The sequence below is a fragment of the Mya arenaria genome, chromosome 14 (assembly GCF_026914265.1).
Source record: "Mya arenaria isolate MELC-2E11 chromosome 14, ASM2691426v1".
In the NCBI taxonomy this organism is placed as follows: Eukaryota; Metazoa; Mollusca; class Bivalvia; order Myida; family Myidae; genus Mya; species Mya arenaria.
The window spans coordinates 63,058,427-63,084,189 of NC_069135.1; the positions used below are offsets into that span (position 1 = coordinate 63,058,427).

The 25,763-nt window shown below is 38.2% G+C and overlaps 1 protein-coding gene across 1 annotated transcript; it reads right to left on the reverse strand.

Annotated features, from left to right (window-relative positions):
* Nucleotides 1-7,984: 7,984 nt before the first annotated feature.
* On the reverse strand, nucleotides 7,985-25,432 carry LOC128216932 (uncharacterized). Its single transcript, XM_052923660.1, has 4 exons — nucleotides 25,287-25,432; nucleotides 19,947-20,038; nucleotides 17,746-18,746; nucleotides 7,985-9,584 (listed from the first exon to the last, which is right to left on the reverse strand). Exons 3-4 carry the CDS (start codon nucleotides 18,728-18,730, stop codon nucleotides 8,725-8,727), a joined length of 1,845 nt encoding a protein of 614 aa, XP_052779620.1. The 5' UTR covers nucleotides 18,731-18,746; nucleotides 19,947-20,038; nucleotides 25,287-25,432; the 3' UTR covers nucleotides 7,985-8,724.
* Nucleotides 25,433-25,763: the final 331 nt, after the last annotated feature.

The window sequence follows — 25,763 nt, forward strand, 5'->3', positions numbered from 1 at the left end:
CAATCCGATTAGCTATATCATTCTGAGATCCAATTAAGATCAATATTGCATACCACCCATGGACAGCGTGTTTAATTATTGTTGTTTTTCTTTATGGTTTGGTCCCTGTATTTGGCAATTTATTAGTTATGTTCAAGTTTATATATTGCTTTTTAAGGTTGAAAATGTTATCGTAATGTGGTTTAATAACTTAGTGTTTGTTGATATATTTTTTTTATTTTTCATCATTTTCAAAAATGTTTATTAAAATTCCTTGATGGAGGTGTTGGTCTTTGTCACGATAACAAACTTATGATTGCGAAAAAAAACTGTAGCAAACTTACCGACTTAATGTTACTGCCCCTCCAAAATTGCATCAGCTTTAAAACTATACTATTCGCCTGTAAAAAAGGCTTCCCCTATTCTAAGATATTGTGACGTCAGCGTTGACATTGCAATAGCTCCTTTGCATATCCTCATTATTATTTAGTTATGTAATTTTACTTTTTTGTATTTATATCCAAATGACTTCATTTAACCTTTGTTATATTTTAACCGCTAGGATGATAAAAATGCATACTGTAATACCAAAATAGAGAGTATAATCTATATATAGCACGCACAACGTCATTACGAAATGTGCAAATCATGTGACTTTCTTAATGTCAATTTTTTGATGCAGTATGACTCCACCCTGCCTTGGCGCCAACAAGACTTAAATTGTGTTTAAATGCCATTAGTGATATGAGAAAGAAGTGAGAGCAATTCGCAGTCATTGTAAAGAAAGAAGAAACAGATTGAGATACAAAAGATCCGGGTGCGGTAACCTTGCTGTTTAATAAGAGACGTCTTGATTTGTTTTTTGACGTGCTCGGTGTAAAGCATCGATACACGGGGAACAAGTTTCCTGGGTTGAACCAGTACTAAGATCACACATTTCCAAATACTACCATTTAAATGCCTAGCGATAGGCAAGGGAACTACTGGCACCATATTTTATCGCATTTCGAGTTTATTCGGCCGGGGTTTGAACTCCCGACCTTCCGCACCAAAAGCGAACTATCGAGGCGGTTAATGCAAATAATTTTATGGGTTTTTTTATGATTTATTATTTATATTTTATAGCTAAGAAGTTAAGAACAAATTGGTTTCAAATCATACTTACACTGTTATTGTCATAAAATAGTTCAATCGAAAGCTTACTAATATTCTATGGAAGAAAAGGAAGGTTATCAGACAATTAGTATTGACTCATGAAGTCTGCGATTATTCACTAAACAACAGCACGGACATGTAAATTAATAATAAATGGTTTATAAGTTCGTGGCAACATTGATCATTTTTCATTCGAAAAAGGTTTGCATCACATTTATTTCAGAAACTTTTCATTAAGTAAACTTTAATTTTGATTTTAAAATTATCAGTATGTTCCTATGTAAAACCTCAAAAAGAGACCAGCAACTGCTCAGGTACTGTTTGAAAAACGCTAAGCTCCGCCCACTTATCAGCCTCATTAGCATATCATAGTGGTCAAGTTTGGAATACCCTTGGTATTTCTCATACATTTATGTTCATCACAGCAGCGTGTGAATCTCGGGGGTTTATCAAACATTATCTGAGATAATCTTATTATTTAATCATAAGATATACTGGGACTTTAATCATGCAGAGATGTGTTCAGCAAAGCGTAACGATTCATAACAGATCAGAAAATAAATATTTTAAAAAACTAGCCCCCCTGATTGGCTGAAAATGTAGGGCAAACACTAAATGATAAGCGGTCTTCATTTTACCTGAAAGAAAACATGTTGAGATTATACATTTTACTATGAGAATAAAGATGTTGAGTTGTCTTTTTGGTCTCTGAATGTGATCATGTTGAGATTGTTACCCTTCGTCACGAAATAAAATGTTAAGATGATTTTTTTGTCCGTGTTTGTGAACATGTTGAGATGTTCCCTTGCATGATGAAATATACATGTTTTTGGTGTCTTGTTGGTATCTGACTTAAAATATGGTGAGATGTTCTCTTTCATGATGAAATATACATTTATGTGTGTCATTTCTCGGAATGTCAACATTTTGAGATGCCCCCTTTCTCTAAGAGCTTAAATATGTTAAGGATTCTCATTTGTCTCTTTATGTGAACATGTTGTGATATCCCCTTAGTTCCTAAAATAAGATTTTGTAATGTTCTCTCCCCATGAACGAGGAATGAGAATTTCATTTGAAGATTTATTCTTTTTTTTCGTGCGTTTACACAGTATGAACGCTCGTCCGCGATTTGGCAAATCTATAATGGTATATTGAGTGTGTTACATTGTCCATTTTGTCTCTGATTGTAATGGGGTTAGATTATTCTTATCGTTTCAGAGAATGGTAGTGTTGCATTCCCTCTGAGTGTGATTGTGTTTTATTAATTCCATAGTATCTGATTGTGATGCTGTTGTTTTGTCACTTTTGTCTCTGAGTGTGAAAATAATAGATTGTCCCCTTTGTCTCTAAGCGTGATAATGTTGAAGTGTCCCTCTTTATCTCTTATAATGTTGTATTTATTCTGAGTGTGGTTCTGATAAATTGGCCTCTTTGTAACTTCTTGTAACAATGTTAAATTCCACTTTTGTCTCTGATCGTTTCCGTTTATTACTGAGTTATCCATGTGCAACGATGTTGAAATATCTCCTTTTATTTTGGAGTGTGATCATGCTAAATATCCTGGATGGTCTCCGTGTGTGATCATGTTAAACTTACATTTCTGAGTCCGATCATGTTGAATTGTCCCCTCCATCTGATCGTGATTGTTATCAAGTTAACATTGTTCTTTTGTTTCTGTGTGTATTAATATAGAGTTTTCCTATTGTCTCCGAGTGATCATGTTAAGTATTCTGCTTGGTCTCCGTGTGTGATGATGTTAAAATTAAACTTACATTTCTGAGTCAGATCATTTTAATAGCCCCCTATGTCTGATTGTAAGTATGTTAAAGTGTTCGTTTTTTTCTGTGTGTATTAATATAGAGTTTTCCTATTGGCTCCCAAAGTGTTCATGTTGAAGTTGAAAAGCTCCCTTTGTTTCCGAAAATGACTGTTGTTGAATTGTTCACATTGTTTTCGAGCGTTATAAAATAGAGTGTGTCCCATGTGTCTAAGCGTGGTGATGTTGTTTGTTTTTTTCCAATTTTCTTCTGGTATGATTGAAATGGTGATATGTTCCATTCGTTTTGATCACGTTTGTTCTAGAATTAGTTTGTTATGATATAATGTAATGTTTGTTAAAATATATATGATTTATTAGGAGGTGTTCAAGATTGTTATAATAGCAATATTTGTGTTTGTGGCACAGGAAGTTATCAATTATGTCAAAAATATGAGGAGCTTGTCTAAAGATATTGGTTTGTCATCAAGTCTTGTAGAGTACTGTTAATATAGATAAGCACCATGCTTATAAAAATAAAACATAAAATAGGTTTTATGAAGTTTTATCTCCCCAAACTACATTTTAAAAACATTGTGATTGTGATTCATCTAATGAGATGAGCTCTGTTTATAGCGTATGGTTATTGTAAAATTTTCAAAATGTTGATTTATCATTGTTGTGTTATTTTTGTAATAAGCTGTTGTGAATTATGACCATCATTTGGTTTGTATGTTTGAGTTTAGCTGAACGTAGTCGGTTACGTTGCTCAACAAAATGTCGACGAGAATATGAAATATTTTCTAGATGCACTGAAAATTGATCAGCATAAAGTGGAAGGCTTGCTTTAATCATTTATGTAAAAAAAAAACGTTTCGATGAAGGTAAGTTGAAAACCCAGCTATAATAAAAGGCACAATAATGTCTTTACTTTTATCCTGAATGGCGTCATTAGATGTTGAAAGTTCATCAAAAAACATTGATAAAATATATGCACGGAAACAAGCATACTACAATTTCATTTTAATATTTGCACACAGAGGTAAGATAATTTGAAATATCAGAATAACTCGCATCTTTCATATTTTGTTTTGTTCAACGTCAAAAGTTGAACAAGCTAGTAGTAAATATTCGACTATTCGACTCGGAAGAATAAATGGTGAACTACAATTGGTTTTCCCGATTTTGCTTATCTGTGTATTAGCACTTTTGGCTAAATACCACAGTTATCTGCCTGCCCCCCATAGTTTCAAACAATGACTGCATCGTATCTTTGAAATGTTTTTGCATTACGTGCTCTGAATGGTATTCCTCCGTCTGCAGATAGAGTTTGGATCCCTAATCATAGAAGTACTTGGGGTTTACTTATAGGTTTACCATTATTTGTTTAATTATTCCTCAAGTTAATGCATACTTTGATAAGATTTACCTTTTACGTTTTTTTCTTTATTTAGGATTGTTGGGATAAGAGTGAGGTTTGTGCACAAAAACTGGTTTAAACCTCAAGTAAATTTACATTTTACTTACCGTTCCAAGGCGGTACCAATAAATCCTCGATAAACATACCTAGTTTTTTTTATATAAAGTATGTATGCACTGTGCTGTTTGTGAAGTTTTGTGCTGTTCTTACATGTTTGTTGTTTGTGATCTTTTGTTTTTGTGTTCTATGTCTTTGGACATGTCTTATGTCAATGAATGATAAAGACCCAGATACAAGCGTCTAGATGATCGAGACTAAATTGGCAAAACACTTCCTGATTCTTAAAAATTACATCAAGGTATGACGTTACCATTGCGTCATATGCACTTCCGTTGTGTGGAAAATTCTCAATAAAAAAATAATGTTTTTTATGACTGATATACATGTTTTCACATGCTCAATACACTGTAAATCAAAACTATCATTATTCCTGAAACTTTTATACCTTGAGTATCTATTAATGCTTGATTTATCATTTAGAATAGAGATTTAAGCATAAACTGCTGCCCTATAGTTGAAAGGTCATTTTGGAAGAACTGTCATGGCGGACTGTGCAATTTTTAGAGTTTGTTTTTCAAGTGGAGAGATTATTCTTAGGAATAACTTGACCCCCCTTTTTTATTGGCTTAAAAGGTAATTTAAAGCCTGTACTTTAAGAATATATATGTTTATCATAGTCTGCATTCGCTCAAAATGCCTTTAAAGGTTGTCTAAAAATAATCATTTCACATTGAATTATAGAGGAAATGACAATGGTGGTGTGTAATCTCAACAAATGACAATTCTACCACCATTTAAAGTTTGATTAAATTTTGGACGAATGTGTTTGCTTTAGTTTGGCTCCCGCTAAAAGTAAACGTATATATATATATACTGGGCAAGAAGTGCTGAGTTTTATCGTGAATGACAGTGATTATCCAAAGTTTGAATTTGGTTCGGGCATGTTTGACGGAAATTTGGATGATCGTTACAGTGAAGAGGTAGTTTCCAATCGGTCATCTATACCTACTTGCCCGTCCAGGTAAAAACTTCAGGTGTGTATTTAACTTCTTTGTTGTTTTGCTGTTAATATAGCAAATATGATGTATTTTTTTGCATTATTTGTTTCCTTCAAAAATAATTATACATTTAATGATTTATGCATGTTTGTTTTTATTTTGCTACAGATCAGAGTATAATGTTTATTTATTTCATATGCAATGCATGTACAGTAATAAAAAATAAAGTTTGGCCAAGAAACAAGCACCACCTTTCTTGTGTTATCATCAAACTGTTTCAGTAATGCATACAATGAACATTTATGTATAATATAGCTTTGATATTAAAATTTCAGATTCTCCGACACAGTGGATCATGAAATTCCTGTTCCCATGAGGCAACGAGGGCGTGCTTGTGGTGGAGGCCTTGGTCGGCGATGAGTCAATGTTCGTGGACAGTAGGATGGCGTATGGATGGTAGGATTGCAATCCCATGAGTTTTACCATTCACACAAAAACATCAAACAAGCCGGATTGTGTATATTTTGTAAATAATAGTCAAACAGGATAACAAAAAAATGGTGTCAGACTCTGTGATTGGAAAAAAGTATTAATCACACTTTGTGTTGCGAATAAATGTTTGTAGATTTTTTTAGATGTTCATGTGTATATCTAAACTATATACATATAAAAACATTCAAGTGTTATTTATGCTGATTTGTTTTTGTCTATGAAAAAATATTGCATACTCTTGTATTTTCTTGAAATATTTTTTTGCTATATATGAAAATTGACACAATCAGTATTTGCAGTCCAAAGAAGTAAAAGTGTCTTTTGTGTATATATGTTTATGTTTTCTATTACTTGTCTTAATTTGAACAAGATATCTAAAAAAATCAAGGAAAATTTGCAAGTTTAAAAAAAATAGGCGTTAAGTTCTCTGAGAAAGCCTAAAACCAATCTGGCGCTGGCTGAAATTTCCTGTGACATATTTCCAGCTGAAATGGTTTATAATAAGGTGTAGGTTTTTTTGTAAATTCTATTCCAGAACTTAGATGGCTACCAAGGCCAATCGTGTAGTCAAAGCAAAAGTGAAACCTAAAGTTTATATTTGACTGCAAATGCCTATATTCGTTTTGTGAGTTATTTTCCAAGTCAGCTTGTCTAGTCATGTCCATGGCATGAGATATGACAATGTTTTTTAATAGAGAATTATTTTTAACCAAGTTTTCCTAGGGAAAAGTGGAAAACCTAGTTAATAGATTTGGATATGCCATTGGGCAGGCAGTTGGCTGTGACCATTGGCGCATGTATCATGGCTTTAACTTAGCCATGCATAGGGTATTTTGAAAAAAACACTTTCAAACAGGTTTGAAAAACTGGAAAACTGTGGATTTGAGTTATCTCATTTATGAAATAGTTTAAAGAAATACATTTGCTTGATCTCAAATAGCATTTGTTTGATCTCAAAACTAATATTTGTATAGAATTAACTTCTAGTGTTATCATTCTTTCACTGGATGGTATCCTTGTACTATTTACAATATCATTGTTTAGTTAGTAAGTGTATAAAACGTGAGCTAAAGTGAGTTAAATCACTATATATATTTGTTCGCTCTTCGCTCGCTCCTCTTTTTTGCTAAATGCAAAACAAATATTTTTATTATTATTTCGCTCGCTCGCCCCATTATTTTTGGAAAAAATCCGATAAACAAGTTATCAATTTGGTGTGGCCTAACCGACGACGCATATGTAAGCTATTTAAGCAAAAATGAGGACAAATATCTGACGGTTCATTCTGGCCAATTTATAAAGTAATGATATATATATGTTACACGTCTATTGGACATAGGTGATGCCTTCGATGCCGGACAAATGCCCGTTTTGATACGCAGGACACATAACAACAATTTTATTTCAGGGACTCGTTCATGGTTTGTAGAATGCACTTTTTCGGATTATAAGGAGTGTTAAAACTATGGCAACTGTACCTCTTAAATAAATGTTGATATAGACTAAACAAATTTTCTTTGAATTCCACGATTTCAACACCCGTTACAAATCAGTTAAAGGCTGTTGTGAGATTGGTTAATTAATATAATCACGCGAAGCTTTCAATTTACTAAAGAAAGCTTAGACAATCCAGAAACTTGTGAATGAGTTCGAGTGGCCAGGTTAACGATTTTCTAAAAATATTAGGGCTGTGCCAGCGGGGGTGTTTCACATTTATAATGCTGCCAAATAAGGCCAGATTTTCCTTTTATACAGTCGAACCCCGTTGGCTTGAACTCCCAGGGACCGTCCAAAATACCTCGAGCCTTGGAAAATTCGAGCCAAACGGTAATGCTTTCTTTCAGAATAATGAAATCGGTCCTTTACATAAGTTCGAGCCAACAAGGAATTTGAGCCAAGCGAGTTCGAGTCAACGGGATTCGACTGTAGTTGTATTTTTGCTGCAATTTTGGTATCAAAAAGTAAACTAAAATTCGATAAGTCAGTTCAGATGCATTACTTGGAACATATTGTTTTTCCAAAAACATGAGCGAGTCCCTTTAAAACCTTTTATGACATTAGTTACATCTAGTGCGCCAATGTTTGTATAATTTATTCAATAAATATATGAGGAAACAAGTTGCACATTGGTCAATGGCTGTTGAATCATTAAATTAATATATGAGGAACTATTTTAACTATGGTCAATGTCTGTTTAAATAATTCAATCCATCTTTTTGGGAACAATTTACACTTAGGTCAATGTCTATAGAATTATTCATTCAATATACATGTATAAGGATACGTACATGTATGTTTAATTTCAATATAAACGCATTATACACATCATATTTACTAAATACAAGCTGCATGGAAAAATGACACACTGTTTCTATTACTCTATATTCTTAATATTTCAATTACAATAACAATGTTTGATTAAACATTTACAACGTTCACCTAAACTTCGTTTATGAGTGTAATGAAGCCAACTTGCTAGTATAATTCATACACAATCGGCTGGTCACATTTCAATTAATAATACACTTTCTCATACTCGTATATTCATTTCTAATTACAAATTACTACACAACATGTAACTTATGAGAACTGTTAGAATTCAACATAATTTGAACGTCAAGTTTTCGTCAAATACTCACACAGTATACACTCATTGAATTGCGCGATATGTGAAATTAAGCATTGTATAAGCTTAGTGTCAGTTTTATACTATGAAACACAAGAATTAAATTGCGCGATATATGAAACTAAGCTTTGTATAAGCATATTGTCAGTATGAAACTATACATTATAATTATTCTAAAACATAACAATTACTTCACACCTGATAAAAGATTTCACTCATATTAATTGACTGACATGATCTATACTAAGTTGAATACTTTTACGAAATTCTGCAATTCAGGTTTGTCATCCTGACTGTTGGTAACAAACACCATCTTCCTCAGTGGACAGTAAGCCACACTGCGTGGCCACTCTATCCCCTCTTCCTTCCCCAGCAGTTGGGTTATCTTGCCGGTGAGCGTGTCCAGTAACAGGATGCTGTTACTGCCCCACCCACACACGAGCAGCTGGTTGTCCCCCACGGGTGCCAGACCACGAGGTGATTTCAGTATCGGGTCTTGGTAGGACTGGAGCACCTCCAGTGAGATGCTCAGCTTGGTTATGGTGTGGGTGTCCCTGTCTGAGACATATATGACCGGAGGAGTCTGGTTCTCCCTGGTCACTGTCAGATACTCAGGATCCTGAAACAAAGGTTTTCCACTGCTGTCTTTGTACACACTTTTCTTCACCTTTCCCTTCATGTCCATCATCACAACCTTACCTGGGAGGATGAAGGACACTATCAGGTTGTCACCACAGAAATCTATTCCACGACATTCTCCATCCACTTTAACAACATTCTGTAGAGTGACATTTCCCTGAGTAAAAACGACCTGTATCTTCTTCTTCGAAGGCAGAGTGGCGGCTGCCTTGTCCCCGGGCAGGAGACACAAGTCCCACGGCTGACCCGGCAGTTTCACCTGAGACACCACCTTGTTGTTCTTGGTGTCAACCAGTTTTAATGAGCGATTGTGGCAATCAGACAGCAGTAGCCTCTCCCCAGCCAGGAGGGTCACACAGGTCAGCCGGCAGTCAATGGTGTTATCTAATGTCTTCACTGAAATGTCAGGCTGACTGATGAACTTTGCCCGGCTAAGGTCTGCACTGTCTTTGAAGTGGGCTGAAAATAAATAATTAAAATCAACTAAGTAATCGTAATTGATCTTTTTATAAAATTAATCCTATTGTCGACAGTCCATATATTTTACCGCAACGATAAACAAATGATGTTTGGTATTGAGTTGCCTATTTATTTTTATATAAAATAATAAAAGTATGCGATATTCATTTTTGTATATTAGAAGAGTTTTCACTCAATACATTGTATTCAATAGGATCTTAAAGTACACTGGTCAGCCAGAGACATAACATATATAAGAGTACCATTAATATATATATTTTTTGAAAATGATCGATAACATTTAAAAGCACCACTCTCACAGATATACCGTTTTAACAGCATTTGTATTTATTTTTTTTGTCTTTTTTGTGCTGTTCTATGTTTCTTGTTTGTGATTTTGTGTTCTATGTCTTTGGCGTTTGCCCATTGCCACTAAACCGGGTTTATGTTTAAACTTTTTGCTTCTGAGCATGTTTCTGTAGCTTTTTGCATATATATTGGAAAGAGCAAATTATTGCGTAAATAACTGCAAACCAATGGTAAAAGATTGCTGACAAAAGATCAGATCGCAGATTTTCATATTTCCGTTCGAAAATTAAGTATTATGGCTGATACCGTTACTAACGGTTTAAGAAAAATGCATAAAACATTATTTTTTTAACTAAGATCTGTGATCAAATCTTTTGTCAGCAGTCTTATATAACTGGTTTGGCCAAAAAAAAAAATATGTGTGTTTCAGGTTACATGATCAAAAAAAAATAGGGACGGTAGGCAGGCTTTTTTTTTTTTTTTTATACCGTCACATATTTGGTATCTTTGACAACTACTATATGATGCCATTAAAGATGCCATTTTTCGATGTTTTGAATATTTTATAACATTATAATAATTTAATTGGTGCACTTTCAGGACCATACATGTACAATATTTAAATGAAGACCCATACAACCAATTACAGCAAACCAAAGGAAACAAGATGCTGCACATGTTTATGTTTGTCAGTTTCTGTTAGGACGTCTGTGGAAACACCAAATTAGTACTATTATCCTGTCATTTTTCTTGCTAAAAGATCAATATTAAAAACAAACAACTTGTATTTTTATTTCTTTGTTTCTTTATTACTATCAATAAACCAACACTGTGAAATCAGAAAGGCTTATTTTATCCATTAACCCTTGACTCCATGTATGCTACATTTAAAAAAAAAAATATGTTATTAATTCAAACAAAAAGTGTATGTGTTGCTTTCATACATTTAAAAAACAATGCAGCTTTCTGCAAAACAGTTAACTCCGCTTATAACCATATTGACATACCTCAAAATTATCATCGTTATATCGGAATTATTATCATTAAAAGCGAAACATTTAATTTTATATTTGAGTCACTAGCAGAGATAAAATACACACTCTGAATTTCAAACAGATTGCATACAGATGAGACGCTGAGTTAATCGGTGTCTCATCTAAATGTAAACTTTTCAAAAGCTATTACTATGACACCCATAGCATGCTGTAAAGGCTGTTTAAAAGAGAATCAACAGATCAGTATTGGTACAAGCAGTATATCACAATATCCATTATATCAGATATCGTTACAACCGGAGTTGACAGAAGTTTGCATTAAATATCGGTAACACATAAAAATAATCAATTTATTTTCAAATACTATTAAATAAATATTCTCTTTATAGCAATGAAATATTTTTTGAAACCAAAAGTTTATATTTAGTTGCAAAAAAAATACAAATAATGTTCTCAATATATTAAGCACAAGTTGACAAGGTTTTGTAACCCCAGGGCCTGATGGCACGTTATACTGGTTGAACTGGTTTCAATTAGGTAAAAGGGTGATCCTTCAAGAGCAAGAAAGCCAAGAAAGCCAACTCATATAGAGAAAATTGCAGACTCGGTTTTATTGAGTCTGTTCATGAGTAGTAGTTAAAGATGCAACACTACTCACGCCCCAGTATACATCTTGACTGAACCTTAAGGACAAGGTTCAACAAGTACCCTTTTTGGCCTAAAATTTCTGTTGTATTTGTAGAAGCCAGGTCTTTTTTGAATATTAACAGTTAAATTTCATATGCATTTAATGAATTAAATTTTGATGACGTTTTAGGCCAAAAATGGTACTTAATGAACATTCTCCTTTACTTACCGAAAGGACGATGAACTATTGCCATTTTGCCACTTTCCTTACACTGCTCACACAGAGGAAGAACAGTTTTATACCGTTTTTTTAACTGCAAGTCTACAACACCTTCACCAATGCCGCAATGGGCACAGGTATCTTTGGGACTGCTGATATTGCTACTATAGTAAGCAAGTTCAAGTGGCGTGTTGCAGACCAACATTTGTCGTGCCACATACTTACCATGCAGGGAAGATTCTGGAGGTGTGATGGGTGCACCGCAGGTGTAGTCAAATCCGCTGACTAGAATAGCAAATGACACCTCTTCCCTTGAGCTCATTTTCTGCTTCCCATAAATTACCCGAGGCTTTCTGCACTCTGTACATTCAATGGTGGCTCTTGCATGCTGTGCTGTGTACATTGAGGCCTCATGTACAGGTTCTTCTTGAGAGACCACGTCAGCTGTATCATCAGCAGCTAACCTGTCCCCCTGGTTCAGTTCTGTGTGTGCCCTTTTAGCTGGTTTGGGCTTGGCTGCTTTTTCTTTCAGAGTCGTCTTGGCTGCTTTTTCTTTCAGAGTCGGCCTGTCAGCTTCAGTTGTATCAATCAGCTTTGCTTCTGCATACTTCATGTAGTGCTCTCCATCACCTGCCATTATGGGATCTGGAAGCCACTTCAAGTCTTCTTCAGCAGAAGTAGGTGGAAGACAGCAGCTGGGATCACTACATTTTTTTAATTTGAAAACTGTAATGACGCTCTCGGCAGTGCGTTAAAATCCAGCTTTGAAAGGCCTTACATTTCCCAGTAAAAGCCTTCTGTAGTTTCCCAAGATCTAGTTGAGGGAACAACTCTCGGAGATGCCTTCTCAAAAGGTCTAAGTCATCCTCTTGGACAGGATCAAAGGTCTGAAAGGGAACTTCTTTCAGTTTGAGGCGCTGGAATCTATTCCTCAAACTGGCCTGTACAGGTTCAACCGAATCCACCCAAGCAGCTTTCAGTTCAGGTTGTTTGGCAGCTGCGTCTCTGACTGACTTCATACTTGAACAGGATTTCAGCTTTTTCTCAATGACATCAGTAGAACTCTCTCTTTCTAAGGAGCAGTTCTGGAGACCCAAGTTCATGATAGACATCACCCTCTCTGCTGGGTTTCGCCAACTGTGTCCAGGTGCACACCTAGCTAGAATTACCATATCTAGATCGTACTCTTTGAACAGACAAATTGCAGCACATCGCACTGCTTCCAAAGTAGTCCTGTGGTCAGTCCCTCCGTCGCTATACTTCATCAGTATTTTAGTCTTGTCGAGTGGCACCATTTTTGATAGAGATGCAGCATGGCGCATTGGCGTCGACACCTGAAATACAGAATCATTTACCGACACACTCACCTGACCCTGGACAAAGGATTTCTCTGCACTGTCTGGAATTTGTACCTGGAGTATGACAGATGGGGTTATGGAAGCCTTTGTCATGTCATGGTCTGCTGCAACCAGAGTAGTGGCAGTTGGGGCAATTGTTTTTTTACCACGGACACCTGTTGATACTGAGAATCCAGGTTCTCCAATAGGAACTTTAGCCTTATCATCACAACAGACAACTATGCATTTCTCACCTAATTCCACAGCCTTCTCTTTAAAGTATTTCAATAAAGCAGCACAATAGTGCTGATCCACATGGGTTGCTCTCAGTTGTCGCCTCTGTATTTTGTATTGTACATCGATGCGCGAAGTAAAGCTGTATGCAGTCTTTGAATAAGGATTTCTGGGGGCAAACTGGAGTCTGACTAGGCTTTTTGAAGGTATGGGTGTGTTCTCTGGACATCTTTTTGCAGCCATGTCAATCATGTCGGACAAAGAAATCCACTGTGACAGATGAGCTGTGTTGTGTCTGCGCTCATCTGCTGCAGTGACCTCCTCCACTAAGTCAGACAGATGTCCAAAGAACACGTCAAAATAGTCAGAAGGGCGACCTAGATTCAAATGCCTCAGATCGGTCAATAATCCCTCTTCTCCCATGAAAATGAGTCTAATGCGTTCTTGGGTATCAGGATGGATTGCAGCAGTTCTGTCAATACAGAGCTCTTTGTATATCAAGTCTGCAACAGCAGGCATGATACTGACAACATTGGCAAGCTTTTCTTTGAAAACTTTTCTCTGTGCTCTTGTGTGGAATTCAGAGAATTCCTGTTTAAGCTTACCTGCCATTCTTGCTGCATCTGTCAGCATCTGTGGCTCGGACCTATTTACTTCAACCTGAACAAAACAGTAACTTGTGCAAACCGAGCCCCCTGGGGAAAACCTGTATATGTCAACTGGTACAGACAAACATAAATTCTGAAAAAAACGGTATCTTTGCACATTATTTTCAAATGCAGTAGCAACACATTTCGCTTCGTCAAAGTATACAGGGTTACCCAAACCTGCATTTCTAACAGCCTCATCAAGCAAACTATACCTCTCATGTACATTTCCTAACCATGCCTTTCTGTTTTCAACAGTTGTAAATTCGTCAACTGTGCGCACAGGATGACCTAAACTATGATAAAGGTTTTGCTTTTCTGCTCTAGTTTCTAGATAAAGTTTATATGCCTTCATACAATCAGCTAAGTTTGTGATATTGTCACATGCTTTCTGCCACCCTTCAGAGTTTTTTATACAAGGCTTCAGTAGTAGGCTGTATAGAGCCTCAGAATGACTCTCCAGCTCATGCGAACCTAGCTGTTGAGCTTTTGCCTTTTTCCTCTTCACATCATTGTACCCAGTGAAAGCCTCGAAAGCCATCGGAATAGGGAGAAGATGTTTCTGTCTCATAGCTGCCCCATTGATTGTATCATGATGGTTTGTCAAGTACCATAAGGCATTACATAGGACCTGAAAATATAATATAACATAAGGTTGGTGTCGCATAGAATAGCATGGTGGGTAACGGGTCATCTCGGGCTGAAACAAACTCGGACTCTGAGTCAACTCGGGCGGAGACCGAATCGGACCCTTCGGACTGGGTCAACTCGGACTGATTTAAAAAAAATACTTTTTTATGTCTGATGTTACAGTAACTAACTATTCAATAAGTGAGAGAATAAAAACGTTACATGATTTTAGTATCAGGAAGAAGTATTTTAAAAATAAAAAAGTTTTTAAACATGTTATATAAATAGTATTTTGCTTAAAATCACAAGGATCTATGCAGCAACTCAAGGCTGAATACATCTTTACCTGCACGAAATATCCTCCTTGCGTTTGGGCTACGCTCTTTGGAAAGTCCAGGTTTGATTTCCGAAAGTACTGCTTCAATAAGTCGTTGTACAGTTCATCTTTTCTGTGTAATCCCTCAGACTTCCCACTACTGCAACACCAGAAAATTCAAAGTCAATTTTTACAACTTTTATTGATCCTTTCCCAGTTGCAGACGACGTTTCACGCCTTTGCAGCGGACCACTTTTGAACACATTTTGGGGAAAAAGAGAAATTGCTCATTTTGAGCAATTTCTCATTTTATACAATATGTTCTATACAGTTTTGACATCACTATTCATTTATGAAAACATAACATTCTATGTTCTACATTTTCATATATTAAATGTAATCTGCAAATTATGTCAAATAATAAAATATAAATTGTTGAGTAAAAGTAATATTGAACTTGATGGTTAAGATAAATCTGCAATCAGAGGCTGGAAAACTATTTTTGTCCATTTACATAAATACAGACAATGGCAAACCACATGTTAAATAAATATAGAGAGGTATAAATGGTGTTCTGACATCGGCATACACGTATAGTATTATTCTGTTCAAAAACATAAATTATTGGGTATTGTAATCACACCCACAAGCAATGTTTTGAGCAAAAACAAGAATAGTATCTCAAACTATCATCTGATTTGACATTACTCTTTAAGGAGACAGCTTTACATGTGTTGTATACCTTTGTTTCTTCTCATTTGGAAAGTCTCGCCCTTTTGCCATAAGTAACTCAAAAGCATTGAGCGTCTTTGTTGTAGTTGCCTGAAGAACCTGGTGGAACTCTTCCAATTCTGCATCAGGCTTACATACAAATGTGATGTATTTTATGTTGAAACCCAGCACATCTTCCACACGTAAAGATTCTTCTAGCTCCATTTCAGCCTCGCCCTGAAAAACGATCATAACATTGACATGCATATATTGAACCAATTGTGGACTTTTAAAATATTTGTGGAACATACATTTTTCCATGAAAATAACTGTGGTATTTTTCAAGTCTCTTAAAAATACAATGCACATTGATACTCATAAGTTCCTGAGCAGAATATATTTATATATAAAGCTGTGTCATGAGAAAACACTTATTGCATTGAAAATCTAAACCAATGAATATCTCTCAATTACATTTGATCAGGTCCTTCTAATTTCCAGGGGTAGAAAATAAAATTCTGCCTAGCTAAAAACAGAATAGACCTTAAAAATGGGTCTACACTGTTTGCCATGCATTAAGCATTAAAGAAATAACAGCATGGATTTAGGAAACCAATATGTTAAAGTATGTATATAGATTCTACTTCTCTGAAAATTACAGCAGAAAAAAACACAAGTTCTCACCTAAAAAAAAATTGGGCATGGGTCTCCCTATATTTAAGTGTTTTTCTCTTTTTTTTAAACAGACCAATTGAAAGTTGGGGATAAGGCAGAAGTTTTGAGAGGGGGTGGGGATAGGTGGTTCATTTATCCTAATGAAAACACCTCCCCCTCTCTATTCGATAGATGATACATAAAAACACTCACCTCTGTGTCACACATCTATTAAGTTTTTCTTTCTGGTGCATGTCATAAAAAAAATCCAGCTGTCAACTGAATTTCAAATGATGTCTACTGGTCGGCGACCAGTGACATCCGCGTACCAGTTGCGGCCGTTGGCATTTTTCTTGTCAATAACAACTCGGTTTTTGTTAGGTTTTTGTTTTTGTTTAGCAGAAAAACGTACAGAAGTTCAGAATTGCCGCATAAAATATCATGAAAAAATAATTCGTTTACATATAAAATGCCAACAGCCGCCACTGGAACGCCGACCAGTACAGTTTGTATTTTACCTTTTCGTCATGCCGAGTGCCAGTGATCGACACTGCTTTGACGATCTTTCCAGTGGGGTGGTACTCTCGCCAAATCTGTCCTATTTGGTGGCTTTTGTTTACACTTCTTAAGCATCGAATGCCCTCGTAATGGGGACATTTCTTTATGTTGAGTGACAGAATAGCAGACGCCATTATCTGTCGCCTGCTTACTCCTACTCAGTGCGCTCAGACGCTCTATCGATTTTTCCGGGATGAATAAAATACACGTTTAAAGCGTCTGACGACATTGAGGAATATTTGGGTAGGGTAAAAAAATTACGATCGGCGGGGTAAAAAAATTACGGTCGGCGGGCGCGGAACAGACACGGCCGGGTAACCGGAAACACACAATTTTTTTTTTTACGCCTTTCCATGCATTTTCGCAAAAAATGGCTCGTTCAAGACAAAAAATTAAAACGTTTTCAAAACGTTCAATCTGTGAGAGTGCAACTTTAAAGGCAATTGAAATCTATATCTACAAGAATCCACGAGAGTCGAATACCAGTGTGTGCATACCACGTCATAAATTGCGTCATAAATGTTACGTCGGAAGGCAATATTTTGCTTCGAATAAAGACTTTAAACAAAGATAACTTCACTATTTCTTCACCGTTTTAAATGAACCATAGCGCAGTCTACGCCGCTTACGGAGGCCCGCCTTCGGTCTTTTACCAGAGTTTGAGAGTTGAGTTTCTTAAAACACTTCGAAAACACCTTTTCACAATAAGGCCGCCCGACTGAGCGCTATCACAACATTATTTTGGAATTAGGTTTGTCGAAACTGTCATTTTTTGTAAATCACTTAATGAACTTTACAACATGGTTTTTAACGTAACGTTAACGTGCCTGGTAAACTAAAGCGAGGTCAACAGGCTTTTGAAAACAGACTAATCAACTGCATTGCTTAGGAAATGTCAAATTAGTTAGTGGTTGTACCCAAACCTTTTTTTGATACAGCTTCCATCTGTTTTTGGTGTTGTTGCATCGTCTCCTGTAGCCGTTGTTCCTGCTTCGTTTGCTGTTGTCGGTGTTGCTGCCCTAACGCCGACGTTGATTCGTCCTCTTCCAACCGTCGTATTGGTTTTTCGGAAGCTATTAACTTCTCAGTTGCGGGGTCCATGTTAAACTTGTATCGGGGAACTTCACTCCTCCTGCTCACCTCTTCAAGGGCTGCGCGGAGACTCCCCAGTTCTTTTATAGCTCGCTTTCCTACTATTAACAGCTGATTGCTGTTGTCATCCTGTGCTTGTAGCTCTGAATTTATTTTTTCAATGGATGATTTCATGTTTGTACATTTTGATTTCAGTTCATCTAGCAGTGTCTTTGATGTTTGTTTCTTCTGATCAATTTCTGCCAAGAGTTCGTGCTCCCTCTTATCCAGGAACTGGTTAATTTCAGTCCTGAATTTGCGAAGCTCATTGATATTGGTTAGGCGTTCTTCGTCAACTGATTTCATGATCTCCTGTATGTCGTGTGAAAGTTTGTCGATGTGGCTGTCCAACTGGACAAGTCCTGTTTTAAGGTTGTTGTATTCTGCACACTGCTTGTATTGTTTTGCCACTTGTATGATTTTCTCTACTTTACAAGAGCGATGTTCTTCATTCTCAACTAAACAGTCTCCACATAAAAGTGCATCATGACGCGAACAGTAATATTTAATAAACTCTTTAGCATGAAGCTGACATGTTTCTGTAAACTTTTCATCTTCACTTTCTTCATTGAATGAGGAAGGCATACTGTCCTTGTCCTGGAGGGCATGGCTTTTGGTTATTTTCTGGTTTCGGTGTACTCGGACACAGGAACTCCTTACAGACGGGACAGAAGGCCTCAGGGAGGATTTTCTTGCCGTCCTCCGCGCATGGCTGGCAGTAGGTGACGTCAGGAGCCGATCCAGATGCAATTTGTGCCTTTCGTCCGGGAACTGCATCCATTTTTCTGAGTGCCTTAAATGTTTATAAATATAAGAACCATGAAGTTTATTAATACGGAAAAGAAATTGATTCCATAACTTTCACTTATCTCTTTATTTCTTTCTCTCTCTCTCTCTCTCTCTCTCTCTCTCTCTCTCTCTCTCTCTCTCTCTCTCTCTCTCTCTATATATATATATATATATATATATATATATATATATATATATATATATCTGTGTCTCTATCCATCCCCATCCCCTCTCCGTCCCTCTCCCCTCTTTTTTCTGCCTCTCCCTCGCTCTCTCCCTCTCTCTTTCTCTCTTCCCCACCCCTTTGTCTCTCTCATCTGTTTCTGTCTCGTTCCCCATCCCATTTCATGCTATCTCTCTCTCCATCTGTTTCTCTCTCTGAAACGCCCCCCCCCCCTCTTTATCCCGTCCCTCTCTTTCTATTTATCTCTCTGTGTCCCTCTCCCTATTCTCCCTCTCTCTCCCTTTATCTCTCTCTCTTTCCCTCTCCTATCCACCTCTCTCAAAACCTCTCTGTACCGCCACCCCCCACCCTTTCTCCCCTTCTCTCTCTATTTCTATGTGTGTCCCTATCCCTATCCCCGCTCCGTCCCTCATCCCCTATTTCTTCTCTGTCTCTATATTTCTCTCTGTGCCCCTCTCCCCACTCCCTCTCTCTCCAAACCCCCTCTCTCTCACCCTTTCTCTCCCTCTCTCTCTCTCTCTCTCTCTCTCTCTCTCTCTCTCTCTCTCTCAAATATAAAACAATATTCAATTGTTATGCTTCATTTTGTTCAACTTATTTGACTTATCAAAAAAAGACTCAGAGTTGTGTACCAATAAAACAGTTTAAGCCTTTATAAAGGGATTTTTAGTTTATAGCTACGTGGCCACAATTTCCCAAAATGTCTAATATATCGCTAATATGTTTCATACGTTTACGGTTTCATAGCTGCATGGTCGATCTGTATTGATTTAAGTTTGGTAGGTCAAAGGTCGAGGTCAAATGTCCTTTTGTAAGAATATACAAATATTGGTTGAATTGTTGGGTGGTAGTACGATATGGTAGGCTATATATAGTTCTCCTCACTCGCTTTATTACAAAATATCTATGTTTTTTGTTAAACAATAAACTTGAAAGTGAATTTAACAGGGAAATCCAGTCACCGTTTTGAATTATTCTGATAAATACGATTGATTTACGACTCAGTATATATCTACTTACCTAATATGGAGGAAACTGTTTTCTGTTTTGACCAATTCCCGTTTTTTCGACAGATTCTGTTCGGTGTGGACAGGCTGCCAAATCAATTTTGTCTGAAAGACAGAACACAGGTCATGAATAGACCAGCCTTTTGAAATCGAAACTAACAACTTCCTGTTTTCCTATAATTTCCTGATTGGGTTGAAAGGGAACTGATCGTTTAAGCTAAGTAATGTTGATATTTGCTTTTACTTCCCTTTTATAAATGAAAGTTTAGCACATTCATGATGGCAGGGGCCATACACCTAGGACATTGTTTGACATATTTACTCGATGGCTGCAGTCATAAACACAGATGATAGTTCCGGATATTGACCGAATGGCAGAGGCTCTATGTGTTTATGGAGACGGAGTGCCGGTGCGCGTACGTGTGTGTGTGTGTGTGGGGGGGGGCAGGTATAGCTTGTGTTCGTACGTGTGTGTTGGGTGGGAGAGGAGGTACGTGTGAACGTGCGCGGAGATGGAGTGCGTATGCGCATACGTGTATGTTTGGGAAAATAGTGCGTTGTGTGTGTGGAGATGGAGTGCATGTGTGCGTACGTGTGCGCGGAGATGGAATGCGTACGCGCGTACGTGTATGTGTGGAAACAGAGTGCGTTATGTGTGTGTGTGTGTGGAGATGGAATTCAGTGCATGTGTGCGTATGTTTGTGTGTAGAGATGGAGTGCATGTCCGTGTACGTGTTTGTGTGTGCACATTGGGTGTTTGTGCGCGTATGTTTGTGTATGTTTGTGGAAATGGAATGCATGTGCGCCTACATGTATATGTGGAGTTGGGGTGCATGCGTGCGTACGTGTGTGTGGAAACGGAGTCCGTGTCCGAGTACATGTGTGTGTGTGTGTGTGTGTGTGTGTGTTAGTGTGTGGAAATTGAGTGTGGAGTGTGTGTGTGCGTGTGCGCGTACGTGTGTGTGAGGAGAGGGAGTGCGTGTGCGGGTACGTGTGTTCGGGGAGAGGCAGCGCGGAGTCACGTACGTGTGTTTGGGGAGAGGGAGTGCGTGTATGCGCACGTGTGTTGGGGGAGAGGTATGGCATGTGCACGTACGTGTGTTCGGGGTGAGGGAGTGGGTGTGTGCGAACGGGTGTTCGGGAAGAGAGAGTGTATGTACGCGCACGTTTGTGGGATAAAGGGAGTGCGTGTGCGCGTATGCGTGTTCGATGAGAGGGAGTGCGTTTGTGCGTATATGTGTGGGAGGAGAGGGAGTGTGTGTGCGCGTACGTATGTCTGGGGAGAGGGAGTGTGTGTACAACTACGTGTGTTGGGTTAGTGTGATTGCTTGTGCACTTACTTGTGTGGAGATGGAATGCATGTGCGCGTACATGTGTTGGGGTAGAGAGAGTGCTTGTGCGCTTACGTGTGTGGAGATGAGGAGTTATGTGTTCGCGTACGAGTGTTCGGGGTAAAGGGAGTGTTTGTGTGCGTACGCGTGTTCGGGCCAGAGAGTGTGTGTGCGCGTACGTGTGTGTGAGGAGAGGGAGTGCGTGGCGCGTACGTGTGTTCGGGGAGAGGCAGTGCGGAGGCACGTACGTGTGTTTGAGGAGAGGGAGTGCGTGTATGCGTATGTGTGTGAGGGGAGAGGGAGTGCATGTGCACGTACGTGTGAGGGGAGAGGGAGAGTGTGTGTGCGAACGGGTGTTCGGGGATAGAGAGTGTATGTACGCGCACGTTTGTGGGATATAGGGAGGGGCGTGTGCGCGTACGTGTGTTCGGGGAGAGGGAGTGCGTGTGTACGTACGTGTGTGGGAGGAGAGGGAGTGAGTGTGCACGAACGTGTGTTCAGGGAGGGGGAGTGTATGTACGCGTACGTGTGTTCGGGGAGAGGGAGTGCGTGTGTGCGTACGTGTGTGGGAGGAAAGGTAGTGCGTGTGCACGCACGTGTGGTCGGGGAGAGGGAGTGCGTGTGTACATACGTGTGTACGGGGAGAGGGAGTGCGTGTGCACGTTCGTGTGTTCGGGGAGAGGGAGTGTATGTTCGCGTACGTGTGTGGTGGATAGGGAAAGCGTGTGCGCGTACGCGTGTTGGGTAAAGGAAGAGTTTATGCGCGTACGCGTGTTTGGGAGAGGCAGTGTGTGTACACATTCGTGTGTTCGGTGAGAGGGTGTGCGTGTGCACATTTGCTAATAACCGTCTTTTTTATTTTTTATGCGAGTACTGGTATATATATACTTACACGAATGCTTATCTGTATTAGATTTATGGCTCCCATTTTGGCCTGGTAAATAATAGTGTCCCCTCCGGTATTCATGAATGTTTTTAAATATACATAATTATATCATAGACCATTTTTAATTATTGTGAACGCTTGTGTATATACATTCAATTAAAGTAAACAGTCGATATAAATCACTCGCGAATCCGTTCAGTACGCCCGTGTTTCCATATCGATAGAACATGAGATTATTTCCCCGGTGGGGCTTGAACCCACAACATCTTGGGTGAAAGGTCGATACCTATACCACTAGTGCACTCTCTTGGACCGGTTTTTAATATCATGATATATACGTGTACTTAAATGGATATGAGTGAAACTGCACCTCCTATATGGTTTTAATGCTGGTATATTTGTTTATTTATCACACTACGGTGGAACATGTGACATGACGATTGGTGACACATTTTTCCGATATCTTAAATATGAATTATTATAACAAGATACAAGTAACATGATACACTATTCTTTATTTAAAGCCGGGTATGTGATAACAAGAAACATTAACTGAATGAGCTATTTTTTCGAGTTTACATGTCACCTAAACCACGTGACTTAAGCCAAAAAAGAAATGTGTGTTTATCACATGATTTCTAGTCCGAGATCCCTGTAAATTTTCATAGTTATATTACAATAGTGGTTTGTACGCCGGGGTTAAATATTGCATTGTGTTTTAGTGGGTTGTATGTCGTGGTCGTGGATGGTTAGAGAGGGTTGGGGAAGTCGGAGGAGGGAGGTGGCTAAAACCCGGACACCTCTTTAATTTACGAACGCTTAACGTGTTTAATTCTGCACTGAGTTTTCTTTGGTTGTAGGTCGTTGTTGTAGGTGGTTGGAGAGGGTTGGGGAAGTCGGAGGAGGGGAGTGGCTAAAACCCAGGACACCTCTTTAATTTACGAACGTCTAACGTGTTTAATACTGTATTGAGTTTTCTTTGGTTGTAGGTCGTTGTTGTAGGTGGTTGGAGAGGGGTTGGGAAGTCGGAGGAGTAGGGGTGTTCTATGAAGAAATCTCAAATACATATTTTAGATACTTCATTTCAAAGTGTAGATGTGTTGTAGACTAGGGCTCATATTATACCCTTTGTGAGGTGAGAATGCTGTGTGTGTGTGTGTGTGTGTGTGTGTGTGTGTGTGTGTGTGTGTGTGTGTGTGTGTGTGTGTGTGTGTGTGTGAGAGAGTGGGGGGGGGGGGGGGGGTCTCGGAAGGAGCGGGGATGTCGGGGGTGATGGATTTTGGCGAGACGTTTTATAATGCTAACTTTGTTTTCTTTGCTTATCGTTTAAAATATTTTGCGCGAAGGGATGGTGGTGGCTGGGGCTACTATACTACACTTTGTATGCGAGGAGTTTGGGTTGATATGGGCAAGACGTTTGTAAAGAAGGAGCAATTCAAAGGGTTCAAAAACTACAGATAATTACCGGGAATCAGTTCCATTACTGCGCGAAGGGGGGTGGGGGGATGCGCTCTGGCTCATACTTCATGCTATATGAGGGCGTATGTCGTGCGTGGGTTGGGGTGGGTGATGAGTGTAAAGAAAGCTTGAGGGGGAAAGGCTATAAAATGCATCAAATGTTACAGTTAACTACTGTAAAACACTTTTGTTTTCCCCAAAAGTTCGTGAGGGTGTTGATAAAGCTGATGTTTACAAAAGTCAGAGGAGGAGGGTTGTGGCTATATTAAATGGTTAAAATGATACAGCGAGTTATCGTATTTTTTCATTTTTATCATTTTACTGGCCAGTTTCGTATATTACATTGTGTTTATTCTTTGTCTAAATCATTTAACACTAATTTAATTATTGTTGTAAAACGTGATCAAAATAAATGAACTATTTTATTGTGCACAGTGGATAAGAAGTGTTTTAGAGTTGTGTTTTGGTATTATGCGGAAGCTGATGTATGGTCAGTTTAAAAAAAAATGTCCCTTTAATTGGTCATTTTTTATCTGTGGATATATATTGATGAAGGTAAAGACCTGACTGTGTGATGTAAGAAACGGAAGTTATACAATGTCCTTAATTTGTATGCAGGTGAAAAAATGACGAACAGTCACATTTAACCATGGTCACAATAAATAATAATACGTAGTGTATGTAGATTTATGGAAAATTATTATTTAAAGCCTTATGAAAGTGTTTTCAGGAAAATCAGCTGTAGCGATTTGAGACTTTTTTTTAAGTCACCCACCCTTCTAGCCCACACCCCGTAGCCAAAACCCTCACCCTCACACATGACATACCCTCCAAAGCCACAGAACGAGCCCAAGCCTCACTTACACCTTCGCGCAATAATGTATACGATATGGAAGATTATTTTCTATGCTTTTGAAACATCTAAACTACCCCTTCTTCCCCGGCGTTTTCCCCACAACAATCCCCATAACTCGCATATAAAGTATAGTATAGAATAGTAGCCCCAGCCACAACTATCCACGCCCGCCCCCCTTACACAAAGCATACTCACCTCACACAGAGTAAAGTATGGGCTCCATCCTCCAATACCTTTACATTTTTAAATGAAGCATCTAAAAGTAGTATTTGATACTTCTTCATAGTCCCCCCCTCCATCCTCTGACTTCTCCATCCCTCTCCAACAACCCACAACAACGACATACAACCCACGAAAACACAATGCAGTATTAAACCACGTCGAATACTCTATTTTATGTACTTATGAGAACAAAAGGGGTTCCGAGTTTAAGCCCCAAAACTCCTCCGACTTCCCCCACCCCTCTCCAACCACCCACAACCAAGAAATACAACCACAATGCAGTATTAAACGTTCAAACCACATCGAATAGTCTCTTGTATAAAATTTCAATAAAAATACGGGTTTTCCTGGATTTCCGGGATTTTCTTGTTTTCGGTAATTTCACCGACTAATTGTGTTCGTTTTCGAGGGAGCAGGGCCGCGCGTTCTAATTTGTGCCCCAAGTTATTAGTTCATACAAAGGCCAGGATTCCTTGTAAGTTTTTTTGTTACGGCAAACACGTGGCATCATGGAAATATAAACATGTCGGAATGAAATGAAAGTTTTTCTGAACGCCAATTAGTGTACGTGTCAGAAAAAATAAGTTATTTAATACTTACTTTTGGAGAATGTGGAACGAAAGTCCTTTCCGATAGTTACTCGAATATCTTAAGTACACAACTCATTACTTTCACATGTGGTTGTATGATTTAAATAGTTGCAGTTTGGATAGTCAACGAATTTCTGGCGTCTTCAAAAACGAAAGTAGTAACTTCCTTGATAAGGAATAAGGGAGGTAATCATGGTTAGTGCTAAAACCCGGTATCCGGTACCCGGGTTATGTTGATACCGGGCTACGTGATCAATACAATCAGATGATATATCCCGGTATATCATTATCCGCTATTTATTGCCGATTGATGTAATGATAATTCAATAACAGAATGTGGTTTTAAAGTTATATGGTAAAGTTTTAGCACCTCCGTTAATCTTTATGAATCCTATGATACATCTAAGTGTATATTTCCCTTATGATTGTTCTATAGAAAAGTATATTATTGGGTCAGGCCATATTTAATGTTAAGCATCATTGGATA

Bases quoted from the DNA above. Each gene is read 5' to 3' on its own strand.
- LOC128216932 (XM_052923660.1), bottom strand. From the start codon at position 18,730: ATGCAGTTCCCGGACGAAAGGCACAAATTGCATCTGGATCGGCTCCTG. The intron at 9,585-17,745 runs GTTTGGGTACAA...ATTTATTTTCAG, and splicing joins GGAAGCTGTATCAAAAAAAG to CCCACTTCAAAGACAGTGCA.